The sequence below is a fragment of the Cololabis saira genome, chromosome 17, assembly GCF_033807715.1.
Source record: "Cololabis saira isolate AMF1-May2022 chromosome 17, fColSai1.1, whole genome shotgun sequence".
NCBI lineage: Eukaryota > Metazoa > Chordata > Actinopteri > Beloniformes > Belonidae > Cololabis > Cololabis saira.
This window is the reverse complement of record NC_084603.1, coordinates 39128690-39146300: the sequence shown is the minus strand read 5'-3', so window position 1 is coordinate 39146300 and position 17611 is coordinate 39128690. Positions and strand designations below refer to the sequence as shown.

Sequence of the window (17611 nt, the reverse complement as noted above, 5' to 3'; positions counted from 1 at the left end):
GGAATCAGTTGATTATCAATAAAAAAATAATCAATCCTCGAGTATGTGTGGTGCACTTGTGAGAAAAAGGAGTATTCTCTGTCACATGGATGTAAAGAACGCCACACATCACAAACACCGTAGTCAGAAAGGAACGCCTGAATAAGACGGGCTGACTTACTTGCTGTGCCGGGGTTGGTAGAGGATCGGTCTAGGACTGGGTCAAGCCAGCAATTAAAATCACCACCAAGTATGAGAGAATATGTATTAAGGTCAGGGAGCAGTGAAAACAGTCGTTCAAAAAAGACTGCATCATCTGAATTAGGGGCATAAACGTTCACAAGTACGACCAATGTATTGAATAATTTTCCAGAAACGATCACGTAGCGACCAAACTTGTCAGAAATCACGTTGTGCTGCTCAAATGAAACATCCTGACTGATCAGAACTGAAACTCCTCGGGCCTTAGCTTGAAAGGAGGAGTGAAATCCCTGCCCTGACCACCTCGGGAACAGGCGGCTATTATCAGAACTGCGAATATGAGTTTCTTGTAGAAAGGCTATTTCTGTTTTAAGATGTTTTAGATGTGAGAAGACCCTTTTCCTTTTAACAGGGTGATTCAGACCCTTAACATTCCAGCTCACCAGCTTCAAGAATCTATTCATAATATTTAAGAAGAAAAATTAGGAGGTGAGCACAATGACCTAGGCAAAAAAAAAAGAAACGGAAAGGAGGCTGAATGTGACCCACATTAAGTAAGGAGTTGAAAAGAATTAATGCAAAGTTTCTGGCAGTGACATATCCCCCCGACCCACCCACCCCAAATAAGACAGCTGCTATAGAAAAAGAAAAAAAAAAGCAGCAAGCTCTTCAAAACAAACAAAGTGCAATAACGCATCTTCCTGTCCTACACACTAATAGCTTTTGCTCCCGCATCATGAATATATGAAATTAGCACCTCAAAATGTGTAGATATAAATTAAAAAAAAAAGAAATACCCTCTCAAATCTTGACTTGGAAGTCCCGATAAGAGCCCAGAAATATCTGTACAAAAATGTAAAATATAAAACTTCCGACTTAAACAGCGTAAAAGTAAGGTTAACAGCTTACAATTATTACAAAACTTATAGGTAAATTGGAAAAGCTTTTATTTTTTCGCTTTTTTCTCTCCCTCTCCATCACTTATTTTTCCCTTTTTTCCCCCTTCCCTCAAATAGCCAAAAAGAACTGCAAATTAATGACATTTGCAAAGGGGCAGTCGAACTAACAACAGAGTAAAATAAGGTTTTAAATGAAAACTAAAAGATTTCAGGCAAAAAAAAAAAAAAAGAAAAAGACTGAAAAACAAAAATGTTTGTCGCGGGGTACTCACCCTCCCCTCAGGAATATTGTAATGACTCACGTGAAAAAAGAGAGAGAAAAAAAAAGTCAGTCAGTGAGCGCCAGTGAACCACACCGGGCTGCAGGGCGGAGCCGTGAAAGCCTCCAACAGTCCCGTTACGGCGGGTTTGAGGATTTGCTGCGACTCGTGATGAATTTGCGCGCCTCATCCACGGAGCCGATCCACTTCCTGGCCCCCCCGGACAGCGTGAGCCGGAGCCGGGCGGGGAAGAGCAGAGCCGGCTTCAGACCCAGGTGATATAGCTCTGACATAACTCCGCTGTATTCCGCTCGTTGGCTGGCAACTTCGGGGCTGTAATCCTCCAGGACCCGGATGGGGTGGCCGCGATATTCCAGCTTTCCTCTGCGCCGCGCTTCCCTCACGAGGATATCCTTGGTCTGGAACCGGTGAAGGCGGATGATGACCGGACGCGGTCTCTGTCCCGGGGCCGGCTTGGCGGCGAGAGAGCGGTGCGCTCTGTCTATTTCTGGCGGTGACGGCAGCGTATCATTCCCGAACACCTCACACAGCAGCCCGGAGAAGAAAGCCGCAGGAGACCCGCACTCAGTAGACTCCGGTAAACCCAGGATACGGATGTTCTGCCTTCTGCTTCGGCTCTCCAAATCCACCACCTTAGCCTTCAGCCGAGCATTATCATCCCGTAGAGTCGAGCAGATGCCTTCAAGGTCCGTAACTCGCTGGCTGAGGTCTTCTGTGGCGAGTTCAAGGGACGAAACACGTTGGCCATGGTCCTCGACCGCGAGCCGCGTTTGGTCGAGTTTGGAGTCGAGCTGACTGAAAGTATTTTTGAACTCGGCGGCCAGGGCAGCTCGGTGTTCCTCCAGCAACGTGGTAATGGCCGCCAGGGTTAAGACAGCGCCAGCATCGTCCCTTTTGCCCGACTTGCCGCTCTTCGAAGCCATCTCGGAGGTAAGTGGGCTCGTTCGAGACAAAAAAAAAAAAAAAAAGAAAAACAGGGAATCCTTTTTAAAGGAAAAAGTTTGAAAGTTTGAGGGCTTGGTGGTTTAAAAAGTTTGGCACTCACGGGAGCACTCGCGAAACACGTCTACTCCATCTGCTCACCAACCGGAAGCCGTAATGAGATTTTTTTTTACTAAAATAAGACGGTAACTAGAAATAAGACAAATATTCTTGTTAAGATTTTGAGTTTTTGCAGTGATCCATTTTACTTATCCTGTGAAGGACAGAGTCATATTGATAAGTTCAGAAAAGTGTTTTTTATTGTTGTGTTTTGATGTATTTGATGTAAGCCCAGTGGATATTTAAAGCTTACAGAAGGCTGCATTTAACTGCTGCTATGTCATTCCTGCAGTATTTCTGCAGCTGTTTTGGTCACTGCTATTATTTGTAATATATTATATTATTTGTAATCAGCACAAATTATCTGTCCCCATATGATAAAATCCACCATCCCCCCTGATTTTTTCTTACAACTCGAGTACTGGACATAAATAAATGCATGTACAAATAAACCAATGTTAAAACATTCTTTATTATTTCTGTACTTGTGTGTTAATCCATATCTTTATTTATTTATGATTATGACCGATGCCGTTATCCACATTCATGTGTTTCTGTCAGAATCTCCTTAAAGACTTGTGAGTGTGCAGTTTCTCTCTTGATCTTTCACAAACCTGCTTATGGGATGATGGATTTGAGGCGGAGATGATCAGTAGCCGTCATGGCTGCTGTGCACAGTGCGGAGGTCCGGTCCGTCCCGTCCATCAGTCCCCGGCTGCGCTGCTGCCGCTGCAGCAGGCCACGGTCTGGATGCTGTGGATCATCCTGCCCTTCTTCCCCTGGCAGCTGCTGTTCCTGCTCCGCTGGGATGTCTTGGGGTTTGGGTGTGTCTGGAGGCTTGCACGGTTCGCCGTCTCCTTGATCTGCATCTCCAGGTGTCGCTGGATGGCCACGCCCAACTCCTCGGGGTCCACAGAGGCCCCGTAAACTTCCCACGTCATCCCCTCCGCGTCCCACTTCACGTCCTTCACCGGAGACTTCGGCGCATCGTCCACTTCTTCATCTGCCTTGCCGTGGCTGCTCGGACTCTTACCGGAGGCGGCATCAGCTCTGCTCTGCAGACAGATCTGGGGGAAGACGTGAGCACCGATGGTCTGACTCGTCTGCACTCCGACATCCCTCAGAGCTTTGTGGGCCGTCATGGTGCCAACGTCATGTTTCATGCTGGTGTTTTGGCAGCACTGCTCTCTGGTGAGCTGTTGGGGGGACGGAGCGGGAGAACGAGGAGGCAAGGAGCTGATCCAGGAGCATCTGAGGTGGCAGCACCGAGCTCCGTATTTGGCATCCAGGCCGGTCTCGCTGACGGAGGAGGAGAGGCGAGGAGGGGTGAGGTGGACAGCTGCAGGAGGAGGTGTCACCGCGCGCTGGATCTGGATGTTGAAGCTGGGCTCGGCGGCTGCCAGGTGTGGTAGCAGCTGGGAGGGGGCAGGGATGGACTGGGGGTGGCAGTACGCAGCAAATGTGTCCTCACAGGGGCTGTGGTGGACCGAGGGGCAGTAACAAAGCGCGTCTTGACATTTGTCGGGGAAACGAGCGTCTTGTTCAGGTCGTTGAACGGTGACAGGTGAGTTCCAGACGCAGCGGTTGTGAGGCGGAAGCGTGCAGCCCCCTCTGCTGCTCCCGCCTCTGCAGCTGGTGGTCACCGTGTTGCACTGCTGCACCTGCATGGGCTGCTTGCAGGCCAACATGGACCGAGTCTCAGCCTCAACGATCCCCGTATCGGCTGCACGGCAACCACAAGTCCCCCAGCCCGGATCCTGGGGACCCGCGTCCGGGTGGCTGCTGTGAACGGCCGGAGAACGAGGCCGGACCGTCCCGGCAGCCTCCTTTTCCTGCTCAGCGACTGTCCGGCACTGGTGTAGAGACGGGGGGGTTGAAGCCCTGGAGACCACAGGGGGGTCTGATGGGCTCGGGTGCTGCTCAGGGAGCCCTCTGCTGGTGCTGGAGCTGCTGCAGGGGGTTTCCCTCGGGGAGGAGGTTGCAGCTACCGCTGGAGATTCAAAGGGAAGTCCTCTTCCGAGCGTGTTCAGCTCCAACACAGGACGCCCAGCGTCCGCCATGGAAGACCTGCACAAGACAAATTAAACATGTATGAGAATACAACACCAACAAATAAAAGATGAAAAATACAAAAAAAGATAGAAAGACACATTTTTACATTTTGTAAAATTCCCCAGTTTCTCAGTTGCGGACGGATCAGAACTGCAGTCAGCCCGGCCCAGTACCCTCTTCTTCCTAAACATGTCTTTATAATACACACAGAAAGGTGTTTTACATAGTCTTGTTGAAAATTGTTTAGTAAACCTCTGGCTGGTGTTGGTAAATCTCTAGTTAGTGTAAACTCTAGTGTGTTAGAGTCAGTAGTCATAGTTGCAGCTATAGAACAAGACTATAATAGTTAGTCTCAAATATAGCTTGGTGGTAGATATGCTGCTATAGGCTTATGCTGCAGGGGGGACCGACATGTTCCACTGGGCGGTGCCTCTCACCCTTCTTCTCCTCTCCTCTTCCTCTCTTCTCCATTTCCATTTTCATTTATTATAAGTATCTAATAGCCATCATTTTTGTCCATCGCTCCAGTAGTTTCTTGTGCTGGCCCCCCCTTTTTCTCCTCTTTTTTCTCTTTTGTACATGGTGCAGCATCCTCTGCCGGTGGCGAAGAGCATCTCTGAATGCACAACACCGGATCCTGCAGCGTGGGAGTGAGGGGGGCAGGGTAACGGCCCGGGCAGGCGGGGGAGAGATTTGTCCGTCAAAACTCCTCTCCCTGGCCCTGCCCCGTCTCAACCTTTCCCCGACCCTGAACCTAACCTGGGGCTTGATGATTGGGCCGGAGCTTCGGGAGCTGCGTGCTGGCCTGCGGTCCCCACCCCCGGTCATCCCGTTGCTGCTTCCACCTGCCTGCTGTGCTGTTGGATTGTTGTTGGAGTGCCAGGATTGCCCACCCCTGTATTAGACGCTATATAAATAAAATTGAATTGAATTGAAAATTGCATTGCATGTCCCTGGACATTCATGGACCTGGACCAGGAGACGGGAGTAACAGCTGGATGGCTCCCGCAGGTTACCCTTTTTATTCTCTGTGGACGGCCTGAAGCTACAAACCTCTCCTGGTACTGTTATTGTTCCTTTCAGGAAGTAAAGTCCTCCTCGCTCAACACAGAGAACAGAATAGAGAAAGGCAGCATAATGAAGGTGTTTCTGAGTGCTTTGATAACTTAATATTAGTGGCACTGCAATTTTAGGAAAGGTGAGTTAAGAACTACTTATAATGTTGGCTGCCTGTTAGCTAACAGTATGTATTGGAGAAGCTTTTGCAACTTAGGAAGGTCCATAAATATTCTTGTGTGTCTGTATCCTAACCAGCTATAATGACTATATTTACTTGGTGGCTGAGGGTTTTGTGTGTGTGTGTGTGATACTGAGGATTCACTCTGCATTACTTTTTTGCAAAGAAATAAGCTTCTTAAGCAGCACGACAGCACTGATAGTTGCTGGATATACAAAATAGGAGCCAACATCCTGCAAACAACCCACAAACATGGCTATTGTTTGGTGATTGGTTGATTTATAGACTGAAGTGAAAGCAATAATGAAGCAGTTATGGAAAATGGATGGATGGATGGATGGATGGTTGGATGGTTGGATGGATGGATGGATGGATGGATGGATGGATGGATGAGTGGTCCTCAGGCTCAGCTGAGGACAATACTGCAGTATGAGAGGTTGCTTTTAGACACATCTTTCTTATTTTTGCATTCTTTAAAAGTGTTCACTTGTTCTTACTAAATACTATATTAACATATTAACTCAGAGTCAATGTTTTTAAACGTATTTCATTTTAAAAACAAGCTGTGTTAAGTATTCTTTCAGAGTAATGTGCTGTTTAAAATGGGAGCTCTGCTAGTTTGTTTTCTTTACTCCACCCACACCCAGTGCTCCTCCCGCCCCCTCTGCGTCCTCTAACCTCCACTCATGTACCTGATGAGTGAAAAGAACAAAGCTACTTAAAGTGCTGTTCGGTATTCTGTGATAGATCATTTACAATAACATATTATTTATCAATGTGGCCACGACCACTACAGCTACAGATGTTTGATAAATGGAGGAAAAGCCAAGCTGGATCCTTTATGCAACAAAAATGATCCTGTCTGTTGCTCCTGCGCTAAACCAGCTAAACGCTGGTGCTGCTACGACAGCATGAAAAGAGAGAATATCTTTTTCAGACATGCTGAAATCCATTTGATTTCATCTCATTATTTTATCAATTTTTTCAGTTTTTGCACTTGTTTCCCTGAATCGTTGTTATACTCTGTGTATAACAAGCAAAAGCAGAGTTTATTTTGTTACCTCTCAGGAGACCTATCTCACTTTAAGTTGCATTGATATGAACATTTAGTGTGAATCAACACTAGCCCAGGCTCTTGCAACCGTGTTTGTTTAATTTTAACCCCCCACCCACCCCCCCGCCCCACTGAGGGCTGACTTTACTGACTCATTAGAGACTTTCTGGAAACCAGTTAATTTATTATCTGTTATCTGCGACCATGGCCACCTCTTAATCAGACTCTGAATGGATTTGATTCTAATTACCACGATGCTCTCACACATAGATTTGAAATGATTAAACTTGTAGTCGCTGTGTTAATGACCAAGACGGGAACCATTACAATTAACAGTGATGCAGGGCCACATATCAAACTTAATTTAGAGCCCCATGATGGGATGAGTCAGCCCTGGGTATTATTGAAAAAGGTGCATCAGAAAAACCCAGAGCATTTCACTCCTGCAGAGTTAAAGAAGCAGTTTTTCTGCACATAAATCTGGAAATGATTATAAAACCAGTTCCAAACTACTTGGAATTCAACATTCTGAAGTAAGAAACATTACTCAGAAGTAAAAAAAAAAACATTCAAGACAGTTGTCAATCTTGGCAGGGGACTTACCCCAAGTGGAGATGTTTGGGCTTAATGCCCAGGAACATGTTTCACTCATATTTCTCAGGCTGAACTCAGTCCATCCATCCCTACTCCTTCAGATCCTGCCCCTTCCATGTTATATCAGGTGTTCCCCAGGGATCTTTCCTGGGGCCGCTTCTCTTCATCATCTACCTGATTCCCCTTGGCAATATTTTTCTGCAAATTCAGTATCCACTTCCTCATGGCTGACCCTCAGCTGCACCTTTCCACCAAACCAAATTCCACAGTCCCGCCTTCGTCCCTCATCACCTGCCTATCTGAAATCCTGGTTCACTTAAAACTTCCTAAAACTAAGCAGTAACAAACAGAAATCCATCCATCCATTTTCTATACCTGTTTTATCCGGGTCACGGTGGTCTGCTGGAGCCTATCACAGCTTATTACAGACGAGAGGCAGGGGTCCACCCCAGTGGCGTAGGCAGAAATATTTTTTTGGGTGGGCCAGGACAAAAATGGGGGGGCCATATTGTCCCAGAAAAAGTGGACTTATAAAAACTTTTAAGTAGAAAACATGACAAACAGACAGATTAAAAGCAATGTCAATTTTACTTTGTAATCTGCATTACAAATTAATGCCCAACCAACAGAGCATGAAAAACCGTCGGCCAGTAGCCTATTTGCCACTACTGTAGCCTATTTGCTGAACTGGCAGTGCATTGGCTCTGCAGCGCACAACACAATAATTAACAATTTAACTGTACAAAGTGGCAACTAAACATGAACCCAAACAGCAGACGTGTTAACATACTGCATGCATAGCTTACATGGCGTGTCTTCTTCAAATTTTGTTTTTTTAAAATAACTAATCAATGAATCTCTTTAGCCATTGTTGTGGCGAATAAGTCGGCTGCAACGCCGGCTAGCTTGCTGGCTAAAGGCAGCTCAATCTGTCAGAACCAGAGCCATCAATTATGTCCCGAGGCTCAATCCCTGCAACTTGTTTCAAAAGTTCCATTTTAATCAGAAGAAAAAAAATAAAGGCTGAACACAAGTCAACAACAAATCACAATTATATTTATACCTTTTCTCATAAAATCTTTTAGAATATGTTTATGTGAAACATGTATTTTTTTATCAAAGTTGGCAGGGAGGGCCAGTGAGTAATGTGGGTGGGCCATTACTGGCTACGTGCCTGGTCCACCCTGGCCAGGTCGCCAGTCCATCGCAGAGCCACATACCATAACCAGACAACCAGACATACTCACGGCAATTTAGAATCACCAATTAACCTACTATGCCTGTTTTTGGACTGTGGGAGGAAGCCGGAGTACCCGGAGGGAACGCACGCAAGCACAGGGAGAACATGCAAACTCCACACAGAACAGGGATCAGCAACCCGCGGCTCTAGAGCCGCATGCGGCTCTTTAGCGCCGCCGTAGTGGCTCCTGGAGCTTTTTCAAAAATGTTTGACTTTTTTTTTTCCTTTTTTTTCTTCTTTTTTTCCTCTTTTTTTCTTCCTTTTCTTCTCTTTTTTTCTTCTTTTTTTCTCTTTTTTTCTTTTTTCTTTTTTTATCTTTTTCTTTCTTCTTTTTGTCCTTTTTTTCTTCCTTTTTCCTTTCCTTTTTAAATCTCGACATTTCGACATTTCGACTTTTTTCTCAAAATTTCGACTTTTTTCTCAAAATTTCGACTTTTTTTTCGAAGTGCATAATGAAAAAAAAACCTTCCCCCAGTAATAACTAATATAGAAACATGCAGCATGTGTTGCCTTCATTCTAAGGCTTATACAAGACTTTTCATTTTTTGCGGCTCCAGACATATTTGTGTTTTATGTTTTTGGTCCAATATGGCTCTTTCAACATTTTGGGTTGCCGACCCCTGACATAGAAAGACCCCCGCTTGGCCAGGTAGTCGAGCCGGGAACTTGCTGTGAGTCGACACTCATTCCTACTCAACCGACAGCCCCCCAGTTTCCCCTCCTTCCCTCAGGTTAGGACTGTAGTTATCATCTTTGAAATATGTCATCTTGTTATATTTTTATGTACGCAACAGGAATTGTCTTGGCCCCTCCCTCCACCCCCCACACCATTTCTGTCCTTGTTCACAGCCTCGTCACCTCCCGTACCGATGACGCTAACTCCTCTCTTCAGCCTCCTTCACAAATCCCTCCACAAGCTTCAAATAGTCCAGGATTCAGCCGCTAGTCTTCACCAAACCCCCATCATTTCACCACGTCACCCCAGTCCCACAACAGCCCTGCTCCCAGTTAAATTTAGACTAAAATTCAAATTCTTGCATACATTCAGTGTCGTCCACAACCTCGTGCCTCTTCATCCGTCAGAGTTCCCTCACTCCGCCCTCAGCACCGAGCGGGGGCAGAGTTTCCAGCTCCCCAGGTCTGGAATTCACTCCCTCCGGTCCTCAGGGACATTGACATCTAGAGTATTTTACTTCGTGTAACTTTTATGTGCCGTTTTTTCCCTGTATAGTGTCCTTGAATGTTTTGAAAAGGCTGATAAATAAAATGATTATAAATATTATAATTATATCCATGTCAAGCACAACCGCGGAGAGGTGATGATTTGGGTTTCGGTTTTCCAGTCACAGGAGCTGATATGGCAAATATGAGCATATCTGTGTGACGCTTGTTCTAAATAAAAACCCTCACTGTACTGAAGTGGTGTTGTAAAGGCAAGTGGACCAAGAATCCTTCATGTGAGAGACTGATCCCACAGGAAATAACTCCTTTGTATTATTGCAGGGTAAGGTATTGTGGGGCTGCTTAGTATTGCCCACATTTTTTTCCCATTTCTTTTGTTAAAATATATAATGATTAATAACTTTATATGTTATAATCCACTACATTCAGATGTTTCTATAATGTTTTGTTAAAGGTGGGGGCAATACCTGCTGCATGTGTCACGAGGCGACTAGAAAACCTTTAGTGTGACCAAACCCCCCAAGATTCTCAACAGCAACAAGTTCGGAAAAGTACAAAAGTCAGTTTTTCCAGGACACACAACACCTCTGCTTGCTGAAGTTGGTTCAGAGTGGGTCTTCTTGAAGCATCACACCTTTATTTTGTCCTAATCACATAGACACCTGCGTTAGGACACACACATGCATCACGCCATTCTCCTCCAACAAGATCCGCACACATACACACTTCCTCGGAAGAAAATGGGGGGTGAACGTCTTCATCCGTGATCTCACCTTTCAGCGCGCTTGCTCCGTCCTCCTGCTCCAGCTCTTGTTGGTTGACGGCGGAGGTGAACGCCTGTATCCTCTCTCCTCAGGTTTCAGGTGACGCCTCCCTTCCTCTATATTTAACTCATGTATTCACAGGGCTAAGGGGATACCCGTCTGGTTTGTCCCCCCCCCCCCGGCCTCTGGCTGTTTTATCTGAATCCCTGTCCTCTGGACAAGATGGAGGAGACCGTGAGATAATCCTGAAAACATCTGAATGAAAATAATGGGGGAGCAGTCTTGAAATCCCACCCTGTCGGCCAGCGCTGTGCTGCTGAGCAGTTGGCTTATCTTATCAGCTGTAGTGGGAGACGAGTGGAGGGGGAGGGGGAACGGCAATGAGAGGAGCCAACGTCATCGTCCTCCCCACCTGGGTGGGAGGAGGAGAGGGGTGGATGTATGAATGAACTGTTTACATGGAGGGAAGCTGCAGGGTGAGGCGTTTGTCATCATTCACTCTCTGTGGTGCTGCTTCGCCTTCGTTTCTGCTTCAGCCTCCCTGCCGCCCTCACAGCAAGCGCAACCCACCCACCATCAATGGCCCCGTTGCTATGGAAACTGTTTTACTCAATGAGTGTATGTGCATGCGTGGTTTCAGACAGCAGTCAGATGAAATAGATAAGCTGAGGATCTTTTTCTGTCATGTTTCAGGTAGTTTCACACCTGATTCTAATTAATCATCGTCACCAGCTTGTCATCAAAGACTGGATAGTTCTGTTGATGACACAGTCACTTGTATCATGGTGCAATGAAGCAGGGAAACATCTATAATCTGCAGGGACACCGGCCCACGAAGACTAGAGTCCGACACCCCTGGTCTACATATACGGTGTACGACGTTGTTGGTGGTGTTTGTGTAGGTACACAGCTACAGAGGTACAGAGTTACACAGCTACAGAGGTACAGAGTGACACAGCTACACAGCTACAGAGGTACAAAGCTATACAGCTACAGAGGTACAGAGTTACACAGCCACAGAGGTACAGAGTTACACAACTACACAGCTACAGAGGTACAGAGTTACACAGCTACAGAGGTACAAAGGTACACAGCTACAGAGGTACAGAGATACACAGCTACAGAGGTACAGAGTTACACAGCTACAGAGGTACACAGCTACACAACAACAAAAAACTTACAATGTCAATGATCACATGTGATTCAATATATCAATTTCTTTGAATAGTAATGAGCTACCACTCTGATCATACCCCCTTCCTCGGTACTCCAAGGAGGAGTACAGAACAGTCATCAACGACAAGTAACATATGAAATAAATCATCATTTCTTGCCTGCTTCACGCTCAAAAGGGGGTATCACGACTCATCATCGTGGATAGCAAGACCAAACACTTTAGAAACACATTTCTCAAGTCAAGAACTATAAAAACGATCCCTGAAAGTATAGTCTTAACTTCCTCAGCGCCGCCAACAGAAGGTCATTGACGGAAACATCCTTCTCAGTAAGGGTGCAATTCTGTTGACGAGTAGGCCCAAAACGGCAAGTTAATACACACTAAAAAAATGTAAAACAAACTCTAACAATGTTCTTTCGTTCTGAACGGTACCGAAACATATATTAAATTTTGTTATTCTATTAGACGCTATATAAATAACATTAGTTACAGCTACAGAGTTACACAGCTACAGAGGTACAGAGGTACACAGCTACAGAGGTACAGAGGTACAGAGTTACACAGCTACACAGCTACAGAGGTACACAGCTACACAGCTAAGGAGTTACACAGCTACAGAGGTACAGAGTTACACAGCTACAGAGCTACACAGCTACAGAGGTACAGAGTTACACAGCTACAGAGGTACAGAGTTACAGAGCTACAGAGGTACAGAGTGACACAACTACAGATGTACAGAGGTACACAGCTACAGAGTTACAAAACTACAGAGTTACACAGCTACAGAGACACACAGCTACAGAGTTACAGAGGTACAGAGTTACACAGCTACAGAGACACACAGCTACATAGCTACAGAGGTACAGAGTTACAGAGGTGCACAGCAACACAATAACAAAAAAGTGACAATATCAATGATCACATGTGATTTAATATATTTATTTCTTTGAACAGTAATGAGCTACCACTCTGATCATACCCCCTTCCTCAATACTCCAAGGAGGAGTACAGAACAGCCATCAATGACAAGTAACATATGAAATGAATCATTATTTCTTGCCCGCTTCACGCTCAAAAGGGGGTATTACGACTCATCATCGTGGATAGTGAGACCAAACACTTTAGAAACACATTTCTCAAGTCAAGAACTATAGAAATGATCACTGAAAGTATAGTCTTAACTTCCTCAGCGCCGGCAACAGAAGGTCATTGACGGAAACATCCTTCTCAGTAAGGGTGCAATTCGGTTGACGGGTAGGCCCAAAACGGCAAGTTAATACACACTAAAAAAATGTAAAACAAACTCTAACAATGTTCTTTCGTTCTGAACGGTACCAAAACATATATTAAATTTTGTTATTCTATTAGACGCTATATAAATAACATTAGTTACAGCTACAGAGTTACACAGCTACACAGGTATAGAGGTACACAGCTAATGAGGTACAGAGGTACAGAGTTACAGAGTTACAAAACTACAGAGTTACACAGCTACACAGTTACAGAGTTACACAGCTACACAGCTACAGAGTTACACAGCTACAGAGGTACAGAGTTACACAGCTACAGAAGTACAGAGGTACAGAGTTACACAGCTACACAGCTACAGAGGTACACAGCTACAGAGTTACACAGCTACAGAGCTACACAGCTACAGAGGTACAGAGTTACACAGCTACAGAGTTACACAGCTACAGAGCTACACAGCTACAGAGCTACACAGCTACAGAGTTACAGAATTACACAGCTACAGAGGTACAGAGTTACACAGCTACAGAGGTACAAGGCTACAGAGGTACACAGCTACACAGCTACGGAGTTACACAGCTACAGAGGTACACAGCTACACAGCTACAGAATTACACAGCTACAGAGGTACACAGCTACACAACAACAAAAAACTGACAATATCAATGATCACATGTGATTTAATATATTTATTTCTTTGAACAGTAATGAGCTACCACTCTGATCATACCCCCTTCCTCAATACTCCAAGGACGAGTACAGAACGGTCATCAATGACAGAAACGTATTAAATAAATCATTATTTCTTGCCCTCTTCACGCTCAAACAGGGGTATCACAACTCATCATCGTGGATAGCGAGACCAAACACTTTAGAAACACATTTCTCAAGTCAAGAACAATAGAAATGATCCCTGAAAGTATAGTCTTAACTTCCTCAGCGCCGGCAACAGAAGGTCATTGACGGAAACATCCTTCTCAGTAAGGGTGCAATTCTGTTGACGAGTAGGCCCAAAACGGCAAGTTAATACACACTAAAAAAATGTAAAACAAACTCTAACAATGTTCTTTCGTTCTAAACGGTACCGAAACATATATTACATTTTGTTATTCTATTAGACGCTATATAAATAACATTAGTTACAGCTACAGAGTTACACAGCTACAGAGGTACAGAGGTACACAGCTACAGAGGTACAGAGTTACACAGCTACACAGCTACAGAGGTACACAGCTACACAGCTAAGGAGTTACACAGCTTCAGAGGTACAGAGTTACACAGCTACAGAGTTACGCAGCTACAGAGCTACACAGCTACAGAGGTACAGAGTTACACAGCTACACAGCTACAGAGGTACAGAGTTACACAGCTACAGAGTTACACAGCTACAGAGCTACACAGCTACAGAGTTACACAGCTACAGAGTTACGCAGGTACAGAGTTACACAGCTACAGAGGTACAGAGTTACACAGCTACAGAGGTACAGAGTTACACAGCGACAGAGGTACAGAGTTACACAGCTACAGAGTTACACAGCTACAGAGCTACAGAGGTACAGAGTGACACAACTACAGATGTACAGAGGTACACAGCTACAGAGTTACAAAACTACAGAGTTACACAGCTACAGAGTTACAGAGGTACAGAGTTACACAGCTAAAGAGGTACAGAGCTACAGAGGTGCACAGCAACACAATAACAAAAAACTGACAATATCAATGATCACATGTGATTTAATATATTTATTTCTTTGAACAGTAATGAGCTACCACTCAGATCATACCCCCTTCCTCGATACTCCAAGTAGGAGTACAGAACAGTCATCAATGACAAGTAACATATGAAATGAATCATTATTTCTAACCCACTTCACGCTCAAAAGGGGGTAATACGACTCATCATCGTGGATAGCGAGACCAGACACTTTAGAAACACATTTCTCAAGTCAAGAACTATAGAAATGATCCCTGAAAGTATAGTCTTAACTTCCTCAGCGCCGCCAACAGAAGGTCATTGACGGAAACATCCTTCTGAGTAAGGGTGCAATTCTGTTGACGAGTAGGCCCAAAACGGCAAGTTAATACACACTAAAAAAATTTAAAACAAACTCTAACAATGTTCTTTCGTTCTGAACGGTACCGAAACATATATTAAATTTTGTTATTCTATTAGACGCTATATAAATAACATTAGTTACAGCTACAGAGTTACACAGCTACACAGGTACAGAGGTACACAGCTACAGAGGTACAGAGGTACACAGCTACAGAGGTACAGAGTTACACAGCTACAGAGGTACACAGCTACACAGCTAAGGAGTTACACAGCGACAGAGGTACAGAGTTACACAGCTACAGAGTTACACAGCTACAGAGCTACACAGCTACACAGCTACAGAGTTACACAGCTACACAGCTACACAGCTACAGAGGTACAGAGTTACACAACTACAGAGGTAAAGAGGTACACAGCTACAGAGTTACAAAACTACAGACTTACACAGCTACACAGTTACAGAGTTACACAGCTACACAGCTACAGAGTTACACAGCTACAGAGGTACAGAGTTACACAGCTACAGAGGTACAGAGTTACACAGCTACAGAGTTACACAGCTACACAACTACACAGCTACAGAGATACAGAGGTACACAGCTACAGAGTTACAAAACTACAGGGTTACACAGCTACACAGCTACAGAGTTACACAGCTACACAGCTACAGAGGTACACAGCTACAGAGGTACAGAGTTACACAGCTACAGAGTTACACAGCTACACAACTACACAGCTACAGAGATACAGAGGTACACAGCTACAGAGTTACAAAACTACAGAGTTACACAGGTACACAGCTACAGAGTTACACAGCTACACAGCTACAGAGGTACACAGCTACAGAGGTACAAAGTTACACAGCTACAGAGGTACAGAGGTACACAGCTAAAGAGGTACAGAGCTACACAGCTACAGAGGTACAGAGTTACACAACTACAGAGGTACACAGCTACAGAATTACAAAACTACAGATTTACACAGCTACACAGCTATAGAGTTACAGAGGTAAAGAGGTACAGAGGTACAGAGCTACAGAGGGACACAGCTACAGAGTTACACAGCTAGACAGCTACAGAGTTACACAGCTACAGAGGTACAGAGTTACACAGCTACAGAGGTACACAGCTACACAGCTACACAGGTACACAGCTACAGAGTTACACAGCTACACAGCTACAGAGTTACAGAGTTACACAGCTACAGAGTTACACAGCTACACAACTACACAGCTACAGAGATACAGAGGTACACAGCTACAGAGTTACAAAACTACAGAGTTACACAGCTACACAGCTACAGAGTTACACAGCTACACAGCTACAGAGGTACACAGCTACAGAGGTACTGCGTTACACAGCTACAGAGGTACACAGCTACAGAGGTACAGAGTTACACAACTACAGAGGTACAGAGGTACACAGCTACAGAATTACAAAACTACAGAGTTACACAGCTACACAACTACACAGCTACATAGATACAGAGGTACACAGCTACAGAGTTACAAAACTACAGAGTTACACAGCTACACAGTTACACAGCTACACAGCTACAGAGGTACACAGCTACAGAGGTACAGCGTTACACAGCTACAGAGGTACACAGCTAAAGAGGTACAGAGCTACACAGCTACAGAGGTACAGAGTTACACAACTACAGAGGTACAGAGGTACACAGCTACAGAATTACAAAACTACAGAGGTGCACAGCTACACAATAACAAAAAACTGACAATATCAATGATCACATGTGATTTAATATATTTATTTCTTTGAACAGTAATGAGCTACCACTCAGATCATACCCCCTTCCTCGATACTCCAAGTAGGAGTACAGAACAGTCATCAATGACAAGTAACATATGAAATTAATCATTATTTCTTGCCCACTTCACGCTCAAAAGGGGGTATTACGACTCATCATCGTGGATAGCGAGACCAAACACTTTAGAAACACATTTCTCAAGTCAAGAACTATAGAAATGATCCCTGAAAGTATAGTCTTAACTTCCTCAGCGCCGCCAACAGAAGGTCATTGACGGAAACATCCTTCTCAGTAAGGGTGCAATTCTGTTGACGAGTAGGCCCAAAACGGCAAGTTAATACACACTAAAAAAATGTAAAACAAACTCTAACAATGTTCTTTCGTTCTGAACGGTACCGAAACATATATTAAATTTTGTTATTCTATTAGACGCTATATAAATAACATTAGTTACAGCTACATAGTTACACAGCTACACAGGTATAGAGGTACAGAGTTACAGAGTTACAGAGTTACAAAACTACAGAGTTACACAGCTACACAGTTACAGAGTTACACAGCTACACAGCTACAGAGTTACACAGCTACAGAGGTACAGAGTTACACAGCTACAGAGGTACAGAGTTACACAGCGACAGAGGTACAGAGTTACACAACTACAGAGGTACAAAGGTACACAGCTACAGAGTTACACAGCTACAGAGCTACACAGCTACAGAGGTACAGAGTTACACAACTACAGAGGTAAAGAGGTACACAGCTACAGAGTTACAAAACTACAGACTTACACAGCTACACAGTTACAGAGTTACACAGCTACAGAGTTACACAGCTACAGA

The 17611-nt window shown here is 44.6% G+C and overlaps 1 protein-coding gene and 5 non-coding genes across 6 annotated transcripts; all 6 read right to left on the bottom strand.

The window, feature by feature from the left end:
* Positions 1-2873: 2873 nt before the first annotated feature.
* On the bottom strand, positions 2874-10829 carry si:dkey-191g9.7 (GRIN2-like protein). The gene is made up of 2 exons (XM_061745352.1): positions 10534-10829; positions 2874-4468 (listed from the first exon to the last, which is right to left on the bottom strand). Exon 2 carries the CDS (start codon positions 4459-4461, stop codon positions 3106-3108), a length of 1356 nt encoding a protein of 451 aa, XP_061601336.1. The 5' UTR covers positions 4462-4468; positions 10534-10829; the 3' UTR covers positions 2874-3105.
* A 932-nt stretch (positions 10830-11761) lies between these two features.
* LOC133464192 (small nucleolar RNA U3) lies at positions 11762-11977 on the bottom strand. Its single transcript, XR_009784413.1, has one exon. It is a non-coding gene; the product is annotated as a small nucleolar RNA U3 (small nucleolar RNA).
* Positions 11978-12664: 687 nt separating this feature from the next.
* On the bottom strand, positions 12665-12880 carry LOC133464255 (small nucleolar RNA U3). The gene has a single exon (XR_009784469.1). It is a non-coding gene; the product is annotated as a small nucleolar RNA U3 (small nucleolar RNA).
* Positions 12881-13663: 783 nt separating this feature from the next.
* Positions 13664-13878, bottom strand: LOC133464202 (small nucleolar RNA U3). The gene has a single exon (XR_009784422.1). It is a non-coding gene; the product is annotated as a small nucleolar RNA U3 (small nucleolar RNA).
* Positions 13879-14717: 839 nt separating this feature from the next.
* Positions 14718-14933, bottom strand: LOC133464237 (small nucleolar RNA U3). Its single transcript, XR_009784453.1, has one exon. It is a non-coding gene; the product is annotated as a small nucleolar RNA U3 (small nucleolar RNA).
* A 1863-nt stretch (positions 14934-16796) lies between these two features.
* Positions 16797-17012, bottom strand: LOC133464221 (small nucleolar RNA U3). The gene has a single exon (XR_009784437.1). It is a non-coding gene; the product is annotated as a small nucleolar RNA U3 (small nucleolar RNA).
* Between the last annotated feature and the right edge of the window lie 599 nt (positions 17013-17611).

Excerpts from the sequence above, each read along its gene's own strand:
- si:dkey-191g9.7 (XM_061745352.1), bottom strand. The coding sequence starts at position 4,461 with ATGGCGGACGCTGGGCGTCCTGTGTTGGAGCTGAACACGCTCGGAAGA.